Genomic DNA, 21,927 nt, shown 5'->3' on the forward strand with positions numbered 1-21,927 from the left:
AGCGATAAAATACAATAACTTGGATGATAACTTAATTGCATACCTACCATAATCTTTCATCACTTTAACCTCGTAAAGTTTCCAAGAGGTGGGATTTGGGACTTCACCGGATAGTACCCCCTTCTTCAGCTTTCTGTTGTCCTTCCAAAAGGGGGGCCAATACGAGTACAAGTCCTTACCAATTTTTGTAATCCATTTTTCATGAACAATTCCTACTGATTTGTCGTGACCAAACTCCACCACCACGAATGGCAAATTAAATCCGCGATCACTCATCACAGAAACTAAAGTTTAATGAAGGAGAGGAAAAATGGCCAATTTTCCAGAAAAGGGGAGAGCTGCACACTTTCTAAAAATTAAATCCACGGGGATTTGTTTCGTGACACGAGAGAGTTCTGCCAACACCACGCCAACAATATTTGAGTCGGCCGGCACTTTAAAAAAAGATTCCTCCACTTTTAGCACGTTGCCCCTACATAACACTTGGTTGTTAATTACATGAAAAGAGGTAACTTTTAGTAATTCACCACCTCTTAGTTCGCATATATTATCCCCCAATTTTAATTTAATTTTAAATTTCTCACAAATTAATTCACTGTGTGCACTATTTAGTATTAGTTGTGTATTATTAGTCTTGAATGAACTTTGATGTTGAATAATATTGCGTTTTTCCACTATTCTATTATGCACTTGTTGCAATGGAAACCTTTTGCCTTTGAGAAGGGATTGCAGATACCCAAGATGATCTTCAAATTTGAATGCACTAAAGCTGTCGAGCGGTCCCAATAACAAAGCGTCTTTAGCCAAATGAACTAGTCCATGAACGTTGTAGGACATGTGCTGCGATCCGTACAGCTTCGAAAATTTGCTAACAAATGTTTTTAATAGTGAATGGGCATAAGAATTTAGAGTTTTATATAAATTTTTGCAGCATAAAATTCTAACCGCCAAATGTAGGCAAATAAAGTGGTTATAATATTTTTTTAGGAAGGGTTGATTTTAGCACTACAGGTCCGGAATATAGCAAAAATTGGCGCAGCTCAGTAGCCTTCCACCGTTTGACTTCTTCAATTGCTCTTGGCTTACGAGCAAACTCCGAAGCAATGAATGGTTTTAAACATATTAATTTTCTTGTTAAATTAAGCTTCTCCTTGCAAGATAATCGGAACTTGTTTATATTTCCGCCAAACCATAACACCACTAACTTTCTAACAACACCCAAACAGACCAAGTGCATGTATTCGTATGGGAAGTGCTTAACCAAATTTATATTTAATCTTTCCAATTCGCTGGGAGAATGATGATGATCTTCGTCAAGCTTTTCTCTAAAACTTTTATCTGTTCGGGGGACACAATTAACTTCAGGAAATGTCACTCGTCTTTCAACATATTCACCTTCTTGGATACATTTTCCACAGCCAAAATAGCCAGTGTGTCCTTTAATGTTTAGAATAAATGCACGCGCTGGAGCATCACATGTAAATGAATGAATTTTAATTTCAATCCTTTTTCCATTAAATTTAAATCCATTTTCGCACAAGTCATTTAATTCTGTTACAAATGCATTTAAAAAATCCTTTGACGTTTTTGGTTTTTCATTACCGCAAAATATTCCCACTTCTAAAATTAAATCAAGTTCAACTACACAGCATAAAATTGGCCAAAATTGTTTGCCTGTACTTTTCTCGGCAGGCCATCAACACTAAACTGCAATGTAAAAGCAGATAATTCACACTGAGGGGGTGTCAATTTACTTAGTTGGAGTTGTAGTCCAAAGTGGCAATATTCACCTGGGTCAAGGTCAACAACTTTAATTTTTCTTGGGGTTTTTACTAACGATCTCGCATCTGATGGCAACGAAGAAAAACATTGATGTTGTTTCAAAATTTTTAGCAAGTCTGTTGCCGACCTTTGAGTTATCTTATTTTTTACGTACCACTTATGTAATTCTTTTGAAATGTCAAAATCACTGTGTAAATCCTTTTCGCTGTTTGTAGGAAAATTAGTTTTTGGCGAGTTGTAGAGATTTTGTGTCACGTTGCCAATTATATAACTTAACTGTGGTTGTATTCCATTTTCTTCAGTTTCTAGCAAACGTTCACATTTAACTTCACTATTAGATTTTGAACTATTATTCTGATCGTTTTTTGATGAACCGTAAAATATTTTATATGAATTTCGAACTCTGTGATTAGTAGCTCTTTGTATTTTTCTTTGAAAAGATTTTTTCTTATACATTTTTGCAAAATGTATGGGTTATAAAAATGTCCGAAAACGTGTTCCCAAAATGAGGAACAGTTTTTAGCCTCTCGCTGTGCTTAGACGAAATAAGTACGTACCTATATAGGTACCGAAATAGGTTCCTTGCAAGAGAATCGTTGAAACCAAAATAGCACGTTCCTGGTCAAGCCGTCATGGGTCATGAATAATGGGTACTTCATGGGTGGTGCTAGGAACGTTCTTAGTTAGTACTTAATGCACCAGACGGATCTGGCACGCTCAGTACCCTTATAGGAACGTTCTCAGTACTTTATGGTAGTTTGGGGTCGTTCGTCTTTATTTGTTTGTTTGTTTGTTGGTATGTTTTATTGATGTCTAACCAGTTCACAGTGCAAAATCATACTCTTCCACAGGTACCAATTAGTTATATACCCCTATATTATATCTTACCCTACAAGACCCTATTACTAAACAATAAACTGAATCATTTTAGTTTAAAAAAATAATGCCTAATTAAAATGCATAATTGACAGTATCCCGTTTGGCCCGCGTATCAGCAAGAAGGAACAATTTTCAGGCTAATATACTTTACGTGTACACATTCCAAACCTTTCGTCTACGCTGGTCTCTATATTTCAATCTCCCATCCATTAGAACCCTGTGAATTAGTTAAATGCATCGTTTTTAAGGCAAAATGATATGTGGTAAACGGTTTTTAGTTGTATAACTTATTTTAATTATTTACTTACGTATTGTGCACACAAACTCCACCTCGGTTTATGCGTCCCGTATAACATCTAAATATATAATAGAGTAAGAATTATTCGATTCAACAACAAGATCCACCACTAATTTTGGAATTTGGAATTAAATATTGCAAAATGTTACTATAGTCAGTTTGGAATGATTAAACACAATTTTTGGCTGGGGAATTACCCCGGGGGGCCCTATGGAGATATAACAGGGCGGTCACTGGGACGCAGATTTCTCAAGGACGGGTGGATGGAGTTACAAGATCTTTTTTGTTTTGGAAACTATATTCCAATACCTCGACCACTTTAAAGTGTTTTTTCCGAAATTCTAATTATGAAGTTCGAAAAGCAGCATCGAAAATTCGTAAATTCTGAAAATTTTTATTTCGATTTTATCGATTTATTTTATTTATGTTTCCGAACTTCATAATTCGAATTTCAGAAAAACACGTCAAAAGGGTCGAGGTATTGGAATATAGTTTCTAAAACACAAAGGATCTTGAAATTCCAGTCACCCGTACTTGAGAAATCTGCGTCCCGGTGAATTCCACGTTATGTCTTCATAGAGCCCCGCAGGGTAATTCCCCCGCCAAAAATTGTGTTTAATCATGTGACACTGACTATAGTAACATTTTGCAATATTTAATTCCAAATTCCAAAATTAGTGGTGGATCTCGTTGTTGAATCGAATAATTCTTACTCAATACCTATAAGTAGTTGTACAAAACTACTTTCTTGTATACACATACATAGTTCATATGCAAGGTAAGTTATTACATTGATGTGCTGACGTGTCTGTTAGAGAAAAGTCAAAGGAATTGATTTCATAAGTATTTAATGTAAACATTTGTCTTATGCGATCACCGAAGCAGTACGGAGAAGAATATTTAGAAAATTTATAAACCTATTCCGTCATAAACTACCTGATTATTTACTTGGTTGGCCTAAAAGATCGCCCAAAATATTCGTTTTACTACCACAACTTCCATAATATGAATAAACTAACTTATATTTTCACTGTTTTTCTAATACTTTACGTCACCTTGTCCTCAAGCTTCAATTCGCAACACATTGGCAAGTTATTCCCTCGAGGATCTACGATGCAAATCATGAGCGAGTTCAAGTTCGAAGAACAGACGGATTGGAGAGCTAAATTATTTCAATTGCTCGTTCAAAACCAAAACTTTTTAAAGGTGTTGCAATACCTCCCAACAGACATGGACCTTAGAGTCAAACGACATTACGGGTCTTGTGAAGAAAATGCTTATATCTTTTCTAACTATTTTGGTCACTCCGTTACAAAGGTATTGGTTATTTTTCTACGCCAAGTAGACCTATCTACGAGAGAGTATCCCAATCAAATCCGCCAAGGCTTAAATCATTGTGGGGAAAATCCAACTTATATATTTCTCATTATAAGCGTGCTAAATAACGAAACGTTTCGAATTACCCCTGATGCAAAATCAACATCTAAACTGTTTGTGGTTCATGGTGGGCATATGGGAACCGAAGGTGTTCGAATATTTATGGTCTGCCTTCCGTGCAGATTATCTCCACTAGTTGAACTACATCTGTCAGTGGAAGAGCTCTCTGAGCTCCTTGATTCGGCGTGGAAACTGCACAACTCAAACTTACAGGGCTTACGAATAATCTCAAGCGGATCTAACACATTTAATTCCGGAAAGCAGACTTGTAGCGCAATTCAACGAGGTGTCCGAGCATTTACAGGGTACAACATATGTATCCAGCTAGCACTCGGAGACAAATTTAGCTTCACCGATATTAAGATACTCGGAGTACGGAATTTCATTCCTTCTCATCCGTACGATTCCATGTTTCAAATCCAATACAATACTGTCGTGAGAGGGTCTACAATTGAAGACTCATTTCTATATCCGGTTTCTGCAAGATTTTCCTGGCTGCCACATTGTGGAGAAAGATATCAATTTAGAATGGCAACTGTGTCTTATAGAAAATCTAACTTGGAAGGGTTGAAGGCCCTCGTCATGCCCCTGGACCAGTACACGTGGGCCGCATCGGGAATATCTTTCACACTCATGGCCATCATTGCAATATCTTTGTGGTTCGTTAAAAATGATAATGAATAATTCAAGCTATGTACATTATAATTGTGTCATGATTTAAGTATATAAAAAAGCCAAAAATTCGAAATCACACGGCTTCACCTGTTGAATGGCCCCTTCGAAAAACAGCTTTGAGGTGAATGTTATCCCAAACCATCAATTTTTTACCTCAGACCCCTAAAATCAGTTTTCTTAAGAAAATGAGTTCCTCTTATTTTTTATAAAGGTACGCTCACAACAACTTTTTGCATAGTTTAGAGTTACAAGGTTGCATATGGTATTGCGCTTTTGAAGTGAAATTACCGTGTTATAAGAATAAACAAGGCCTTATATTTATTTTCGAAATGAGTAGAAGCAAAGAACGTACATATACACATTGCTTGTTATCATACAATTGTTCAAATTCACAAGTTAGTTCATCAAGGTATATCTTGGAGTTTAGTTCTGAATTATGTTCGTATATTAAAATCATTGAGCAAATTATACCCTTTATTTGCAGTAAACAAAGTTTGTCAGACTTTTGTGGTATGTAAACACGAATATTCGAAGAAACTACATAAAAGCATATAATTATTTCATTTCTTCGGAATCTCACCTATGAGTTTCCTCGACATAGACCGATCGGACGAAATCAATGCAAACACATGACTCGATTAGACTACTGATAATTTTATTGACATACAAGAAGCCGATAATATTGTATGATCGTACCCATAATCAACACGGGCAGCAACGCTTTTGAATAATGAACTAATATCTAATATCTAATAAGCAAACATTCTGGGACAAAATTTGATCCGAACAATGATACGGAGATAATGAAGAACATCATTTTGTAACCTGTAGAGATCACAATGAACACTTCCAGTCTTGTGGCTCAAACTCAATTTTGACACGTGCAGAAAAAACAGCATGAATTAAGAATTTTAAAGCACTTGAATTCACAAGTCCTTAAAAGTTAATTTTTCCGGACATACGAACCTGTTTAATTATAAATATTTGTTGAAACTAATGCCCTACAATTAGGTAATTTCTGGATAGACATTTATCTGAGTTTTCTTCTCAACTTACGAAATCATCGTAAACAATGAAAACATATTATTGTGCTTATGGTTAACATATTGTTGACACACTTCGTTGTAATCAATGCACACGTGCAGAAAAGCTATTAAATATGGATCTCAAGCATTTAATTCATCAGCAAACATTCAGAAACTAAATTTGATCTAAATAATGACAAAATTTTCGTTTTAAGCATCACTGCTGCACACAATGAACCTCTTCATTCATCTAGCCGGCTAACAACAAGCACACAAATTTAAAATAAGTGCAAAAAGTGTATACAAAAGTTGCACAAAATTGACCCAAAATTGAGTTACATAGTAGGTGATAAGTACAACAATTGGACAAATTTTACACGTCGTTTTAAACAAATATTTCCAAATTGTTGTGCCACCAATATCGAGCATATTTTACAAACATTTTTGTAAGTGTTATGTCAGTGTTACCAATAATTTTTACTTCTAAATACTTTACAATACTTGCATTTACACAACCCGAAAAGCTTTCTCGCCCCCAGATCTAAAATGTACAGTATTGTTTTCCTCCCTATCCTTAAATCCCATCTGATCCCTTGTCGCCTCCATAACTGCGTCCCGTTCGAATTTGATGACAAATCTAAGCGTTTCACAAAATCTAGTCGAAACCTTAGAACCTCTCAGTTTCAATGCTTCATTTCAATCCTGTACAGCTTCGCCATGTTGGCATTCCTCCTGTTCGGCCAGATTACGAGGACAGATAAGTTTCAGGGTGCTGTTTTCTTTATGCTCAGTCTCCTCGCGAGTATCACACGATGGACCAATATTGTCGACAATGATACGATTCAGGTCATCAATACATTTCTGGAATTCGAGAAGACCGCCGTTCTTCTAGGTAATGTGTTTTTGAAATCACCATCATTTTTACAGTAAATATTAGTGAATACAAATTTTGAAAATATTGATCTAGACGATGGATACACTTTTGTAAATTCCCGCACTATGAAAGGCATGAAATATTTTATTCTCCTAATGGAATTTTCGCTCCCCTTGTTTTCAATTCTGCAAATCTTACTCCTGGTTTTCATCCCTTGCACGCCACCTTTCCTGATGTCAATGTCCTCCAGCTGCAGATCGTCAGTGACGCCCCTTCGTCTGTGCAATATCAGATTTGTCCTACATCTAGCGGACCTGTGGATCTTGTCAAATAACATATTTTCGGCAGCAATTCCAATATTGTTCGTGCTCTGTGGAGGCGCCGTGTCATTTTTGGCCTACTTCAATATTTTAAAAGGGTGGGAACTTATTTCTACTTTTTTTAAACCAGTTCATCCAAAACTTTTGTGAGCTATAGCGAAATCTGCCCCGTGCTAATTGTTATTATTTGCTTAAGCCTACATACTTATACACTCTTAAAAAATGGGCATTAACAAAATGAACGGGATATGTATCTGACTCTGCGGCATTTGTATTGAACTGCTACAACTACCCTGATGTAGATCCCGTGATTTGGCTATACTTTATATGTGTATCCCAACCATCACATCTTCCGAACCATTTGAGACAAAATAGTTATGTCCCAAATGGACCTGTCTGTGTAATAATCCTAAGTTGCAAGAAACGAAAGTCCTGGCGCTGGTGTGCAAACCTACCAAGCTTATTATTTAGTTTGGTGAGGGATAACTCCGGGCGATCATAAATGTGGCTGCTTTCGCTCGTTCAGTCCCGCTCCTAGGTACACTAGTATTAGTCTAATTCTGTGGTGTATTTAGTGATGGCATTTAATTTATATATTTATGGTGCAAATTTTAAAAGAAGAAGCTAATTCTTGAAAACTTGCCACCCATCGGGAACAGCTGACCCTAAAATTAAGATCAATTTCTCACCTTGCAGGTCAGCCTCAATTAATCATGAATTGTAGCTCACATCATCGCGCCCCGAGGTCACTGAGGTTGAGCGACTATGGTTGATCAATTGTCAAGAATTAGTTTCTTGTTTTATAATTTTCACCATGGTTGTCAAGGCGGATTTGTAGTTCCAGTTAATTACATACCCATAGGAGTAATGCCTCATACCGCGTTTACTCATTTCGTAACTAAAAACTACGGCACTTTCTATGAAAATGCAATCCTTACCTATGATCACAATTAATTACAGAAAATGTTTTTTTTTTCATTTGGTCCCAGGAGAATTAAGGAAACTGAAATATCCCACAATCTCAGTGATTGCATTCATCTCTACAGATCAATTCAGCTCTTGGAAAAATCCTTCAACTCAATTCTAATGCATCGCGTTATTCCCCCGGTTATGATGTTGACAGCGGGAATTCAAATTGTGGGATTGTACGTTTACATCACGCATCATAAGGACATCCCAACTCATCCTGGATTGCTCATATTTCCTCTCGTTGGGATTGAAGGAATTATTTGTAATGTTCTTATCTTCACGGTGGCTTCATTCGTATACACGTCGTCACTCCACGTTTTGCGTAGCTTGCGGAAAAGGGCAGGCAACATGAGGGAGACTAAATCCTGGACGGCTTCAAAAGAGTTGAAATCCCTCACCTTTATGAGCGTCAAATTCGCCTCGAATTTTGTAGATGGGGGAACACCTCTCTCAATTCAGACATTTTGTATGAACCAAATCGCGTCACTGTGTCTGCTTCAAGTTGACCATCGGAATTTAAATTAAATCCAGCACTGCGTAATTTCAGAGCGATGCGTTCAAAAATCAATTACAAAATTTTTCCATGCACTTATGTATTGTTAGACATCTTTCAATTCATAGCACACGTTTCCATAGTTCACTAAACCAAAGTCTAGTTGAGGGTCGACCCGAGCCGCCAGCAAAACAACAAGCTTTAGCTCGGGGATTCGGGGTTCGGGTAAGGCCGGGTTTCTAAAATAGTGGCCCGGCTTCCCTTTCAATTTAACCAACATTATCAGGAAATTTAATAGAATATGGTAAATTAAACTACACACCAATTTCAACAAAATTCTATTCTACATCGTTTTGGATCAATAAATGTTGATTTGACACTATGTACACTCTTCGCAAACTGGTAATAAATAATTACCGTTTTGGATTTACATAAATGCTGCGAAAAAATGGGTATTTGACCACGTGAAAAAATTGCCTCAGCACATCCTCCGCACCGATGAATCTCAAATTAAGTTATATTAAAAATTACACTGACAAAATTGAAGATGCAGAACAGCCAAGAAATTAGACAAATTGACGATAGGGGTTCTGAAGTTTAGGTTGGAAGTTGTGGTATCAAGTGGGTTTTATTCGCGATCATAACAAAACTTGACTGGGGCATAAAACATAAAGTCCAATGCATGATTGAAATACATGGTAGAAAGACCACATACTAAGGTGTATTAAAAAAAATCCGCTTTGATTATACTTGTAGTTTCTAAGATCAACCATTTACTTTTCAGTGAAAAATGTTACCGAATTAAATCAACACCCTTTAGATTCAGGAATTACATAATTCAGTGTTAACCGTTTAATCCGGTAAGGCTTTGGAGGTGGGGAATATACGTACCTCTGCAATAGTTTAAGGGCATACTAAATACATAAAGTGGGTAGATGAATCCCAGCCCCATATATTCATCACTCAAATTGAAAGTGTGGGAATAATAAATATCTACTTTACTTCAAACAGGCGAGTGTATCGCTGGTGACTTTGGGGACCGTATATAAAGCTTGTGACGGATTTTGGGAGAATTTTTACCCTACCCTATGGTGGGACCTAAATGCCCCATGTTCACATACGAAAGATACCTTGACCCCGCATCAAATTAATGCTCAAACTCTTAGAAATCCGAGATATTAATATAATCCCACCCGGTATTCATATATTACTCTACCAAGTGGGTATAGATTTGTAAATAAATAATTCCGTTTATTATAGAATATTAAGTTAGCGCATAATTCCTTATTATATAATGAATTCGGTAGATAAACTGTTACCTATTCGGACTTTAGTAAACAGTACAAAATTTTGTTAACAGTTCCAAATTTTGTTGGTAATCCTTTAACTTGTTTATTTAACAATAAATAAGCACGCAAGTAGCTCATTGTTATAGTGAATTTCTAACTCAATGTATATTCGACTTCTTGCACATTCTTCAATTAGTGTTGAAGAAGTATATGTAAATTTAGCCAAAATGCTGCAAAATGAGTGAATATGTCCACCAACTATGTAAGTATACTTGACCTCGTGCTTCTACCGGGTACACTAAAATCTGAGGGAAAGCAATCTATTTTACATATATGTGAATGACTAAAACCTTGAATTATTTATACTTACTAGGATTCTCCTTCTTTTGTATATGTAGATAAATTACCACTATTCAAATTTATAGCGAGGCGAAAACTGACCCAATTCTCTGCCCGAATTGTACCCCTACAAAACAATTGTGCAGAATTACATACAAAACTAGGGTATGAGAGTTTACGATGCAAAACTCTTCTGCAAACACATTCCTAAATTTGACAAATCCTGCAGAAACGTGAACAGAATTTGTGCAAAAAGTAGGGTCATATTTATTTACATAATTAATCCTTACTTCAAAATTTTGGGGTTAATTCAGTTGTACCGCTTAACGCGTCACTTCACTACCCAATTCTCATAGAGTGGGCTTCCTCATTGTGCCACTTCCTTAAATTAAATTAAGTTCCATTACATATATATTTACACCTTATTTAACAATGACTACATAGTGTTTCTGACCAACTTTATCCACCCTTAAATTTTACTCCTCCTTTGAAACGATGGAGGCTAAAGCATCCTCCCAATTTTTTAGGGAGACGGAAATCTCTTCTCCATGAATTTTCTTCCCGCCAGTACCAGCACGACGTCGTTCTTTTTCATGTAATTCTAGCCCAATCCGATACGCGAGTTTGCACAGCGTTCCAATTTCCTGCTCCACGCTCGTTTCCCGATGCAACAAGGCGGCCGTCCGGTTCGCCATGACGTACAAGATTTCCTCCCCGGGTGGCTCATCCCAGGCCGAAGTGCAGGCCTCGATCAGTTTCCGCCTCTCCTTAATTGTGGGCAGGGTTGGGATTTGAAGTGGTTTTGATAAACCGGATGGTCCCCCCAGACTGGCAGGAACGGTCCAATTTTTAGCTGACGTGGCCAACACGAGGTATCGGCCGGGTGTTGCTTTCACCAGGTGAAGGATGAAGAGATCGACTATGTTTTGGGGGACGGAATCTGGAATTTAAATAATTTAAAAAACTGTAAGGCTTTTACATGAATTTATTAGAAATTGTGTTTGTGTTAGAAATTTGATTTTTGGAGTATTTTGAAACCCAACTGCATGAATGAATGTTTATGCAGAAAATAGTTTGCAAAAATCCTACAAAAGTAATGAAGGAAATCTTACAGAGAAAATTTATGGGGCTAATTTTCGAAATATGTACATATAGAAATATATACATATTTCTTCAAATTTCATTGTAATAATTTCCGAAAATTTTGTAAATTATTTTAGACCGCAAGAAGCCACTCACTTACTCCGCCTGCCCCGTGACAATGGATCACTTACCACAATCCAAAAAGACAATGACGGGCCTGTTCTTTTCCCCCAGTGTGAAAATGTCTCTCACATAAAAATCATCCCCTGGATAAAGGTCTTCCTTATAGCGGGGTTTCTCTGCGACAATGTATCTCGTTCCGTGCCCAGTTTGAATTTCAATTTCATTCCGAACCTCCCCTACGACGCGTCTAACTTTTCCAACATTCCCCCTAAAAGGGACAAATTTCGGCACCTTTTCCTCCAACTGGTCCGAAAGGGTGTAAAGGTCACTGTTTACGAATGGAGTGACGACGTAGTCTAGGAGAAACTGGGCCTGTTTTTGTAACCCTTCGGCCCGCAGGGTGTCAAAGGTGACGTTCCGATCTCCACCCGGGTCGGCCACTTCCCAAGAAGTGTGACACATTAAAATGCAAATTAGCACGAACAGAAAGAATGCCAAGATAAGACAGGACCGATCTGAGGAGGGTTTTTCCTCTACAGTGACAGGTTTTTCTCTCTTTTCGGTCATTTTGACTTGTATACAATTTTGATAAGTGTGAGATTGTGGAATTTGGGGTGAAAGTTTGCAAGGAGAAAGTGGACGTGTGTGTGAGCGCAGTGAGTGAGTGAGAGTGAAAGTGGAGTGAGCCTGATCCATATCAAATTTGGGGAGATGAACACTCTAAATAATCCGGTAATAGATGAACTTCTGATCAGGTCATGTATAGTGACTCGTCGGATATTATGTATGTGTGTATACTTATTACTACATTGTACTGCAAACTTTACCAAAATGGTAAACATTTTTACCACCTGAAAGTTACTTCGTCCAATCCGGTGACATTGGTATTACCAGGCAGTTATAAATATGTCAGTTAACATATATATATGATTTTATATATTTACACATAAATATTACAGATTGTTTCGAGTGGGCTAAATACTTAGAAAACTGGTAATTAATCGTTACCGAGCCAAGTGACTATACCGGTACGATAAAACTATCATTATGGAGTAGAAACAAAAAAAAATTTGTAGTAAGTACTCAACACCAGGCCAGTAACATCTGATTACCGCAGCGGAGTACGTAAATATACGACCCCACCAGATTTTTAAGAGTGCCGCATCTCCAACCAAACTTGTTTCCATTGTCGCCTTCCAATTTACAAAGTGGAACCTTTCCAAAGCAGGAGATCGTTTTATGACGGCCATTAAACAGAGACGAGAAGGGTCGCCCAACATAATTGAATCCTTGCCTCGTAAAGCTTCCAAGCTGTCTGATCTTCCATTATAATTTTATGAGAAAAACTATAAAATCCAAGATGTTATTGTGCATCGGAATCTACATAATGTGTATTCATGCAAGTCTAGTTTCTTCTTTAATGGCGACCCACTTTGTTTTTAATGGCAGTCTACTCATTTGCATGCGTCGTTTATGTACGGGATAAATACATATTAATAGCACAGTGTTTCTGACGGTTACCAATTATCGTTTTATGTAAATTAACATGTGAAGAAATTCTCAGCTTGAAAGTATATTTGACAATTGTGAGCAGAACTTCACTATCTAATTAGTAAAATGCTTACTTTTTTAATAAATATTATTCCTAATATAGTATTAATTAGTTCAATATATATTAGCTAATTAATATTCATACATATGCTAAATAAATAATTTCAAAACCCCTGAAAATTCCACCTTGACTTGAGTAAGCCCACCATGATCGGCTTGTACATGTGTAAGTTTTACTTGTCGCGTTGTGAACGTAAAAGTGGTCCTCATACGTGTAAAGACAACTTTGTAGGGATTGTAGTTTTATGATAAAATCAATCGACACGAATATGAAGTACATCTGCTCGACATGAGTACGGACATTGTTCTACATAAGTATTTTCAACCATAAATCACGATGTTATTATTTTAAAGCGTGGGTAAATACATATCTATCTGCATGCATACTTCCCCTTGTGATGTCAATATGGATCGTCCAAAATCTATGTGTGGATTTAGGAGCCTAAATTATCTTATGAAAATACGTGCCAAACTTGGGTTAAAATTTGCGTTATAATTTAACCTCCAAAATTAGCGTACACTCTTAAAAATGTGATAATGTACAGATGAACACACTTGTCGTCCATGCATTTCAAAAGCAACATCAAAACTGTAGCAAAGAGATTTTCATGAAACTCACAACCACGCCCCATATTCCAAACTTTGTTGATCATCAACCGTCCATCCTCTTTTTCATGAAAGCAAAAAATCCGGACCAATTTCGAGAACATAAGATAGCATGTCCAGACATGCGAATTTACCCATGTGGCTGAACTTTTAATCATTTTTTATAATAGTGTTTAATGTATTTGTTAATTTCGATTTTGGTTGAATTTCTTTAAATAATTCTTACCATGGAGGTCTCCCAACCTACGCTCACAGATTTGGAGGAAACTGGTGTCAATCGATGGTTAGGCGTCGTGGAGACGTGGAGGTAGTGTTTCGAAACCTGGCTTATCGCGGGGGCAGGGGGCTCAATTATTATTGAAATAAATACAAATAATTTTGCATAATCATATAAATAGTACGATTTATTTTTTAACAAATAAAAAATCAGTCTTGTTTTTATGGAGAGTGGACGGTGTCGTTTAGAAAGAGCCGAGTTGTAACCGAGTGGGGATTCTGGTGAGTAGTTTAGTAATTATAGAAACGAGCAATATACGTAACTGATTTTTTCTTGATTAGCTGACGTCACATTGATTTCTCCGGGAAAGTGAGCGAGCGGGGGTTGGCCTGCTTTACCCGCTTTCTCCCGTCGTGTTTGTTAATGCAATGCATGCAGTGCATGCAATGCATTTCACTGCATTTCAATGTAAATGCATATGCATGAAATGAATGAAATGCATGTAATTTATGTATTAATTATGTATGCAATGCATGTACAGTGCATATGCAAGTGAAAAATTTTGAAGAGAAATTCATTTCACGCCCCCTGGGGGGCGTGGCAGTAGATGGCAGCACCACCACGCACCACCCACTACCGACCACCACCCACTGGCGATGGGGGAGGGCGCAAAAAAGTGGAAAGGAGAGCAAAAAATTGGTGGCCGCCACCGAGGGTTGAACCTGGGTCGGTCGGTATCGAAGTCAAGCGCGATGTCGACTGTGCTACGCGCTGTGTTATTTAGAGTGATTGGTATAATGTCAGTTTTATGCACCACTTTTTTGCTTATGCAATGGACAAATTATTCAGCAAACCTAATTTTCCTGTACAAATCCAATTATAAGTACACTATAGTGTACATTTTGCTGGCGTATGGACTGTACGCGAGTAATTATGCGACATATTTTTTTGCATTTTTATGGGAAAAAAGGGGACGAAACCACATTTTTAGCTTAAATTTTGACGAAATAGCTGCGAGTTAACAAAAACTTGTTAAGTGACGCAAATCTGACTAAAATTTGTCTCGTTTGTATTAAAATATCAAACAAAATATGTTAAAAACGCTTTTAAAATTATAAAAATTTATAGAAATAAGAAATTACATGACTTAGCTATCCGAGTAATTATGTGATGTTTTTGAAAATTACATGAGCAATGCTGCAAATTATGAAAATCTTGTAAAGTTTTGCTGATTTGAGACAACATTTCTGTTTTTTAAACAAAATTCTATAATTTTTTTAAATATTCACGAATGATACCCAAATTTATGAAAAAACTGCGAAGTTATGTCTATTTGATACATGCCACAAACACATTAGGGTGCGTCCAACAATTATAGGACCAGGCGAATTTTTTCTGTTTCTCTGCTCATGTTATCTTGAATGAATTGATATTTGGCATGTTTCTGGAGATTATCACCCTACATTATTGCACCAAGTTTGGAATAAATCCACCATGAACTTCCGTCGATATATTGAAATGTGTTAAAATGGGGTGTCAAAAAATGATAGGACCACTTCACAATTTTATTTTATTTTTGGTCATAGTCCCGTTCTGAGTAAAAACTCTTTTGTACACCAATATAGGGAGAAGTTCAGGCCCAATGAAGGTTAATCTGCCTAGGTTCGATTAATGTATGGCCTTAGAAAAAATGAAAAAGGACTTACCAATTATACTTCAAAATCCTAGGCCTTTATTCGCCATAGTATTGAATTGGAAGAGACATTATGGAACCCGAATTGGTCAAGAGGTGGTTCCGAAAGTGACTATGGGACAAGACTGAAGGCAAATAGTTAACCTAACAAGCCATGCAAAATTGTGAATTACAAAACTCACAAGTAATTTTTGCCAAAAATTTGCGCATGATATGGTTCTCAATGCGTTGACGAAGTTTGCATATCCTGAATTATATAAAAACGTTGCTCAACCTACTCTTACTGATGTACATAAACGATCCAGACCCGATTTTACGAGAAATCGCATGTCCTGAGTAAAACGGAATGTGGAATAGCCCTACCCATTGATGCCAAAATTGGAACCTCGATAGCCCTGACTGATTCAAACATTATTGGTATGATTTGAGACACGAGCCTGAAATTTTTTAGAAAAGGCAGACTAGTGTGTGCAATTGAACCCATTAAATATATGCAGAATGTATAACAGCATAGAAATATACGATTATTATTTTTATTTTGTATCCATACTCTTTGGCTGCAGGTCAGTAACGAACTGCGTGGCCTTGGGACCAGTTTCCATGCCAAAATTATTACTCGCGTGGACACAGGGTACTACCAGGATATACTCCAAAACAATTTGTTCCTCAATGGAGCCAAGATCTGTTGGCAGGGTAGAATTCTCCAGCCAGACAAAGGCAAGTGCAGGCTTCGCGGAGTAATGTAGGGTACTGTAGATAGAATACTCTTTGACTGTTGTCTTCGCCGTCGAAAGTAATTGACACCAGTGCCATTGAGAAGCTTTGGGGTAGGTTCACACGAGTAGTTTATAGTAAGTGGAAGCAATACAATAGCGTTACAGCGTTAAAAAAGCCCATTTATGTTATCTTTGGACCATGTTGCCCCCCTAAAGTTGATAAATTTGATTCGTCTAATCAAGAATGTATTTTGTAACGCTATTAGTTGTGATAGTGAGGTTTCTAAATGATAAATTTGTATTTGACCGCTGAATGAAACGAATAAGCCAACAATTGTGAAGTGGTCCTATCATTTTTGGACACCCCATTTTCACACATTTCAATATATCACCGGAAGTTCGTGATGGATTTAATCCAAACTTGGTGGGATAATCTAGGGTGATAATCTCCAGAAACATGCCAAATACCAATTCATTCAAGATAACACAAGCAGAGAAACAGAAAAAATTCGCTTTGTCCTATAATTGTTGGACGCACCCTATGTTCTTTTTTAAACAAGATCACAAAAAGTTAAAAATATACACGAATAAAATGTTATTCGAGTAGGAAATTTATATTTTTTTCATGAAAATGGCTACGAAATGAACAAAATATTAAGCTTATTTCTTTGGTCATTTGTGGCAAAAGGTGGATTTTCTCCGTTATTTTTCTTCACACATTTTGGGAATTTCCCCATATTTGTACATTGCCTTAATGTTAAAAAGTGAATTTTTCGTGTAACTCATGGATCTCGTGTTATTCTCACTTGAATACATTTCGCTTATTTTTTTCGAATAAAAAAATCTTACTTTTGCAAGTAATCTCGTTTCCTTTCAAAAGTAAGGTTTTTTCGAATTTCGAAAAACTTGCTCCATTCACGTTGTACAGAGAACATTTACGAATCTTTTGTGGGTAACAACATTTCGAAATTTTTTCCCATCATGACGAAATCTAATGAATTTTTGCGACTTTCTGCCCCTCCCCAATGGCGAAGGGGCAGAGTTGAACCAAATTATTTGTACCTTTGGATTCACAAAAAATTACCTCTATAAGTTGTGCAATTCTTAACAAAATCAATTTTTTTGTGTCTCTCGAACTTCTAGGGTTTGATTATTGTTAGTCAATACTTATTTATTCAATTCACTTTAATGTATATGTAAAACAGTACGTAGTACTATAATCGTGATACCAATTTACACAAGATGTCGAACGGAATAAAAACATAAAGATACCAACACATTGAAGAAATGTTAAGGAACATGTATACATAACTTAAATAATCACAACCCTCACACACTATTTCTTGATCTTGTCTATCATCTCCTAAAATATTTGACAATCCCAACCTCTCCAACTCCCTTGTCTCATCCGGCTCAAAGATAACATCGAAATTTTTTACTTTCTCTAACTCCAAGTAAATACATCGCTCTCGAACCTCTCGTTCCAGTACGAGAATGAATATCGGATGCACTACTAAATTACCATTTTGTCTCATAATCACCGACTGACTCTCAAATTTCTCAATTAACTTTAACATTCTTCCGTCCATCTTAAATCCTATCATGGTCTGAACTTTCAGCAATATTTTCATCGAAATCCCACACCTACCAGAGCGAGAGAGGAGTAAAATCAAATTCGCAACTTTTCGAGTATACTTAATTTCTGGTATTATTTGGGACAGGACTTTGGAAAATTTAGAAATTACGGAACTCTCACAGGCCGCTGGGAAATTTGGGAATAATTTTGATTCCAAAATTTCCAAGGGATTGTCCTTGTAAAGGGTAATACTTTGTGTAATTCGATCATTAAAATTAACCCAATTTGGATATCGCGTATTGGCAAAAGATACAAAATGATGCAAAGCTAAAGGGTGGCCATGTAATAGGTGGCACACTTCTTTGGAAATATTGTCAGGCAGAATTTCTTCAAAATCTGGGAAATATAGCCCAGATAAATTTACGTGGCTCAAATTCCTTGCATTTATACTAAGTAAATTACCACGTCGACTATTAATTACGATCAAGGTTTTGCTAAAATTGTAAAAATCGTATAAGAACTGTTCCAAATCATGCGTGCGGAGGGACACATTGTCTAAAATGCAAACCCAATATTTTTGTGAAATAATTTCACCCACAATTCGTTCCGATTCAGCTTTCACCCCGGTATCGGTGGAGGTCATATTTTCGCCAGAGTTGTGACGAATTAAATTATAGTATAATTGATATTAAGAAAATACCCCATTTTCGCAATCAATCCAAGAATATGCTACACAATTAGGGCGACATTTTGACGTCATGAATTTACAAATTAATTCGGACTTGCCAATTGCGGGTGGTCCGGTAATGTAGACGTATTGCGATTGAAGCTTACAATTTGTGAAAGATTCCTCCAGTTGGACCAATTCTGGGCGTCTTCCGTAAAATGGTAGTCCCGGTGTTGAATTTGGTCGTTTAAATGGTTCATCTTCAACTATGGAAATTTTCTTAGCCTTATTATTTCCAAATGTGTGAATGATTACGGTCTTAAGGGTAAATTTGGCTTCTAGTTGTCCTAAAGTGGTAATAAAGTGGTTAATAATATTGATTTTTCTATAGGCAACAATTTTACAATTATGCAAAATTCACGATTTTTCATTTAAATTTTCGATAGAGAAGGAATAAAATATTGAATCAATCCTGGAATGCATGAATGGTGGAAATCAAAAGTACTAACAATGTGAAGGCATAAAATGCTTTTCTCCGATTTTGACCGAACTAATTTTAAATTAGTCACAATAGGAAATAAGCTGAATCGTATTTTTGCGTTTTCTTAAATGCGCATTTTTTCGCATCTGGTGGCATTTTTAAACAAATTTTCAGCCAAAATCTGTATTATTCAAAATGCTATAACTTTCTAATCTTAACCCAATTTCAAAAATAAAAAAAACATATTGGCCAAAATTACATTTCTTAATTTTTAACATTTCAAAAACTTTTGATTTTAAAACAATTAAGGGTTTTTTATTATTATTTTTTAATTCAGAAATAGAACTGAAATTTCAAATTTTAATAGCTTTTTAAAATGTATTTTCAGAATTTCAGGTAATTCTGTGCAGACGTGTTTTTTATTTTTTAAATAAAAATCAATCATCAGTCAATTAATCAAGATTTTGGCTGAAAATTTGTTCAACAATGTCACCATAGTCGAAAAAGCGATTTCAAGAAACGCAAAAATAGGGTTTGGCTTATTTCACTGTAGGAACAATTTAAAATTAGTAAGGTCAAAATCTGAGAAAACGCCTTCCCGTCTGGCTATGCATTGTGAGTGTCTAATTTCTTCAACATTTTTGAACGAATGAAAATTGAATAAATATTCAATTCACAATCTAACAATAAGAAGAATGAATCGATAATTTTATTCACAATTCATTTTTCATCCTATCCGTCATACATGGGGTATATTGAGAAATCCTTCTAATACGGAGACTTTGGGATAAAATTATTAAATAATGAATACTTAATTTTGTTTTGAATTTTTAATTAAGTTAATCTTGAATTAATTATTTCCATGACACACTACACACGCACACAGATATAATTGCAGCCCTAGACTCCCTCTAACGTTAAATAATTTAATAATACCTCCTTAAGGTTTGCCCACCTGCTAAATATTTCCCATGCAATTGTAGAAACGCATTCTTCAAATCATCCACGGTGCACTTGAAGTTTTTGTGAACCCAAAACGAGATTATGTTGAAGATAAGGTAACGTCGGGTGAACAGGGAATGGGTTGTGAGCAAATCAAGCCATGATTGATACATATAATTTGGTATTTTAAGGCAGTCTGCGAGTCGATCGCTGCGCGAGAATAGAAATGGATCATCCAGATCAATCAAAAAATTGACCACGTCAGGTACCTCGACAACATGTTACATGACTTAAAATTACGACACGTTGAAGTTTGGTCAATTTGTGTAAATACTTATCTAGAATAAGTAATACTTATTAGCCACAAACTTGGTGCTAACTAGAAACAGAGATGGAAGAAAGCGAAAGGGTAAACAAATTTGAAACTATGCCAGTACGGAAAAAATTAATTGACATTTTCTCATTTTACCTCTATGACCTGTCATTAACAGGGACAAGAGGGAACAGAGGTCAGATATCGAAAAAGTTTGTAGGGAAAAAAATTTCTATTAATTTTTTTCAAAACTTTAGCCAAGTTTCAATTTTTTACGCGGCCTCCTACAGTCCGCTTTGCTTTCTTCCATCACTGTTTCTAGTTGGTACAAAGTTAGTGGCTAATAGTATATTGTAAAAAATGTATACAAAAAAAATTATTTCTAATTTTAGCTCATTTGGTACTGGAATTTGTATTACTTACATACTAATTATGATCAACCACTCTTCTCACACATTTGCATCCTTCGGAGGATGTAAAGCATCCACAGATCGGACACTGTAGAATAGGGGGAGCAGAATAGTTAACATCCTTCATTATTCGGATTTCAGAAAGGAAACGCTATATTATGTACACTGTCAATAAGTTCGAGATAAGTCGTCACCCGTGGGTGCTCTTTTGTTGTGTGATGATCCGGATTTCGTTTTTTAAACTATTATTCTTCTAGGACAGAAGGGAAAAAAGGGAAAAATTTGAAAGATGGTTTTTACCGTGAACAATTGGAAAACACAGCGGCTATTGTAATTTTTGGGCGGAAAGCGAACTTCTTTAATAATTATTATTTTCGGAATTGGACTTCCTATTCGTCATCTCCTCCAATTTATGAACATTTTGATATGCAATACGCACACTTTTGGACAGTTATCAGGATTTTTCCTATTTCACAATATGAATATGTAAATTTTAATTTTGAAGATTACTCTAATTGAAGTGTATTACCAAATTATTTTCACAAAAATTAATGGACAATACAAATATGAAATTCAATTTTGACAATATGAATTGTTTCGGACCGCCCCACAAAGTTTTTCCCATTTTTCCCAATTTTTCGGTCGCACACTGATTAATGAATTGCTGCTTGTGAATGAATGACGAAGCGATCGTGATCTTCCCTCAATTTATCTGGCATGATCTGGATTGTGGTACTAAATATGTATTACGTGTCGCCAGTTTGGTGAAGTAATCATCGTCAAAAACATGAACAATGTGCATCCGCTTGTGCGTCATATGTACTTACCGGTGATTGTTGTTATCTTGTCAGTCCCGATAACAAATGGGATTTGTCTATGTTCACGAGGTGTTATCTAAATTAAATGATGAGATTTGGGAACATCCATATATTACGTTATCAAAACCTATCAGTACAGCTTTGCTTAGCCCGAACCAGGATTGATTAGTAAACCCATATTTGTCAGTAGTTTCCGCCAAAATTATGTACTTTTAGCGTCAATTCTTAGTCTTAAATACTTGACACCAAATTATAAAAATCAACGCTTATAAATCGGTAAAGGTCGCCCCC

The 21,927-nt window shown here is 36.2% G+C and overlaps 2 protein-coding genes across 10 annotated transcripts; both read right to left on the reverse strand.

Moving 5' to 3' along the window:
- Positions 1-9,342: 9,342 nt before the first annotated feature.
- Positions 9,343-12,232, reverse strand: LOC118435966. Of its 4 annotated transcripts, XR_004835085.1 has the most exons (4): positions 11,655-12,232; positions 10,839-11,320; positions 10,671-10,762; positions 9,343-10,507 (listed from the first exon to the last, which is right to left on the reverse strand). XR_004835085.1 is itself a non-coding variant. In XM_035852540.1 (3 exons), the coding sequence occupies exons 1-2, from the start codon at positions 12,151-12,153 to the stop codon at positions 10,857-10,859; spliced, it is 963 nt and encodes a 320-aa protein (XP_035708433.1). In that variant the 5' UTR covers positions 12,154-12,232; the 3' UTR covers positions 9,343-10,762; positions 10,839-10,856. The 4 variants fall into 4 exon arrangements, 2 of the variants coding, with proteins under 2 accessions (XP_035708433.1, XP_035708432.1); XR_004835084.1 differs by having other exon boundaries at positions 10,671-11,320; XM_035852540.1 differs by having other exon boundaries at positions 9,343-10,762.
- A 5,341-nt stretch (positions 12,233-17,573) lies between these two features.
- On the reverse strand, positions 17,574-21,520 carry LOC110849948. Of its 6 annotated transcripts, none has more exons than XM_035852486.1 (4): positions 21,422-21,520; positions 20,832-21,071; positions 20,109-20,433; positions 17,574-19,019 (listed from the first exon to the last, which is right to left on the reverse strand). In XM_035852486.1, exon 4 carries the CDS (start codon positions 18,646-18,648, stop codon positions 17,644-17,646), a length of 1,005 nt encoding a protein of 334 aa, XP_035708379.1. In that variant the 5' UTR covers positions 18,649-19,019; positions 20,109-20,433; positions 20,832-21,071; positions 21,422-21,520; the 3' UTR covers positions 17,574-17,643. The 6 variants fall into 6 exon arrangements, with proteins under 6 accessions (XP_035708379.1, XP_035708378.1, XP_035708380.1 ...); XM_035852485.1 differs by having other exon boundaries at positions 20,832-21,284; positions 21,348-21,485; XM_035852487.1 differs by having other exon boundaries at positions 20,832-20,906; positions 20,983-21,479.
- Positions 21,521-21,927: the final 407 nt, after the last annotated feature.

This window comes from Folsomia candida, unplaced genomic scaffold (genome assembly GCF_002217175.1).
Source record: "Folsomia candida strain VU population unplaced genomic scaffold, ASM221717v1 Fcan01_Sc005, whole genome shotgun sequence".
Lineage (NCBI taxonomy): Eukaryota > Metazoa > Arthropoda > Collembola > Entomobryomorpha > Isotomidae > Folsomia > Folsomia candida.

What these genes read in the sequence shown, in the direction of transcription:
- LOC118435966 (XM_035852540.1), bottom strand. Translation starts at nt 12,153, where the DNA reads ATGACCGAAAAGAGAGAAAAACCTGTCACTGTAGAGGAAAAACCCTCC. An exon ending in CATTGTCTTTTTGGATTGTG is followed by an intron (nt 11,321 to 11,654) that starts GTAAGTGATCCA and finishes TTTAAATTCCAG; the next exon opens with ATTCCGTCCCCCAAAACATA.
- LOC110849948 (XM_035852486.1), bottom strand. Translation starts at nt 18,648, where the DNA reads ATGACCTCCACCGATACCGGGGTGAAAGCTGAATCGGAACGAATTGTG.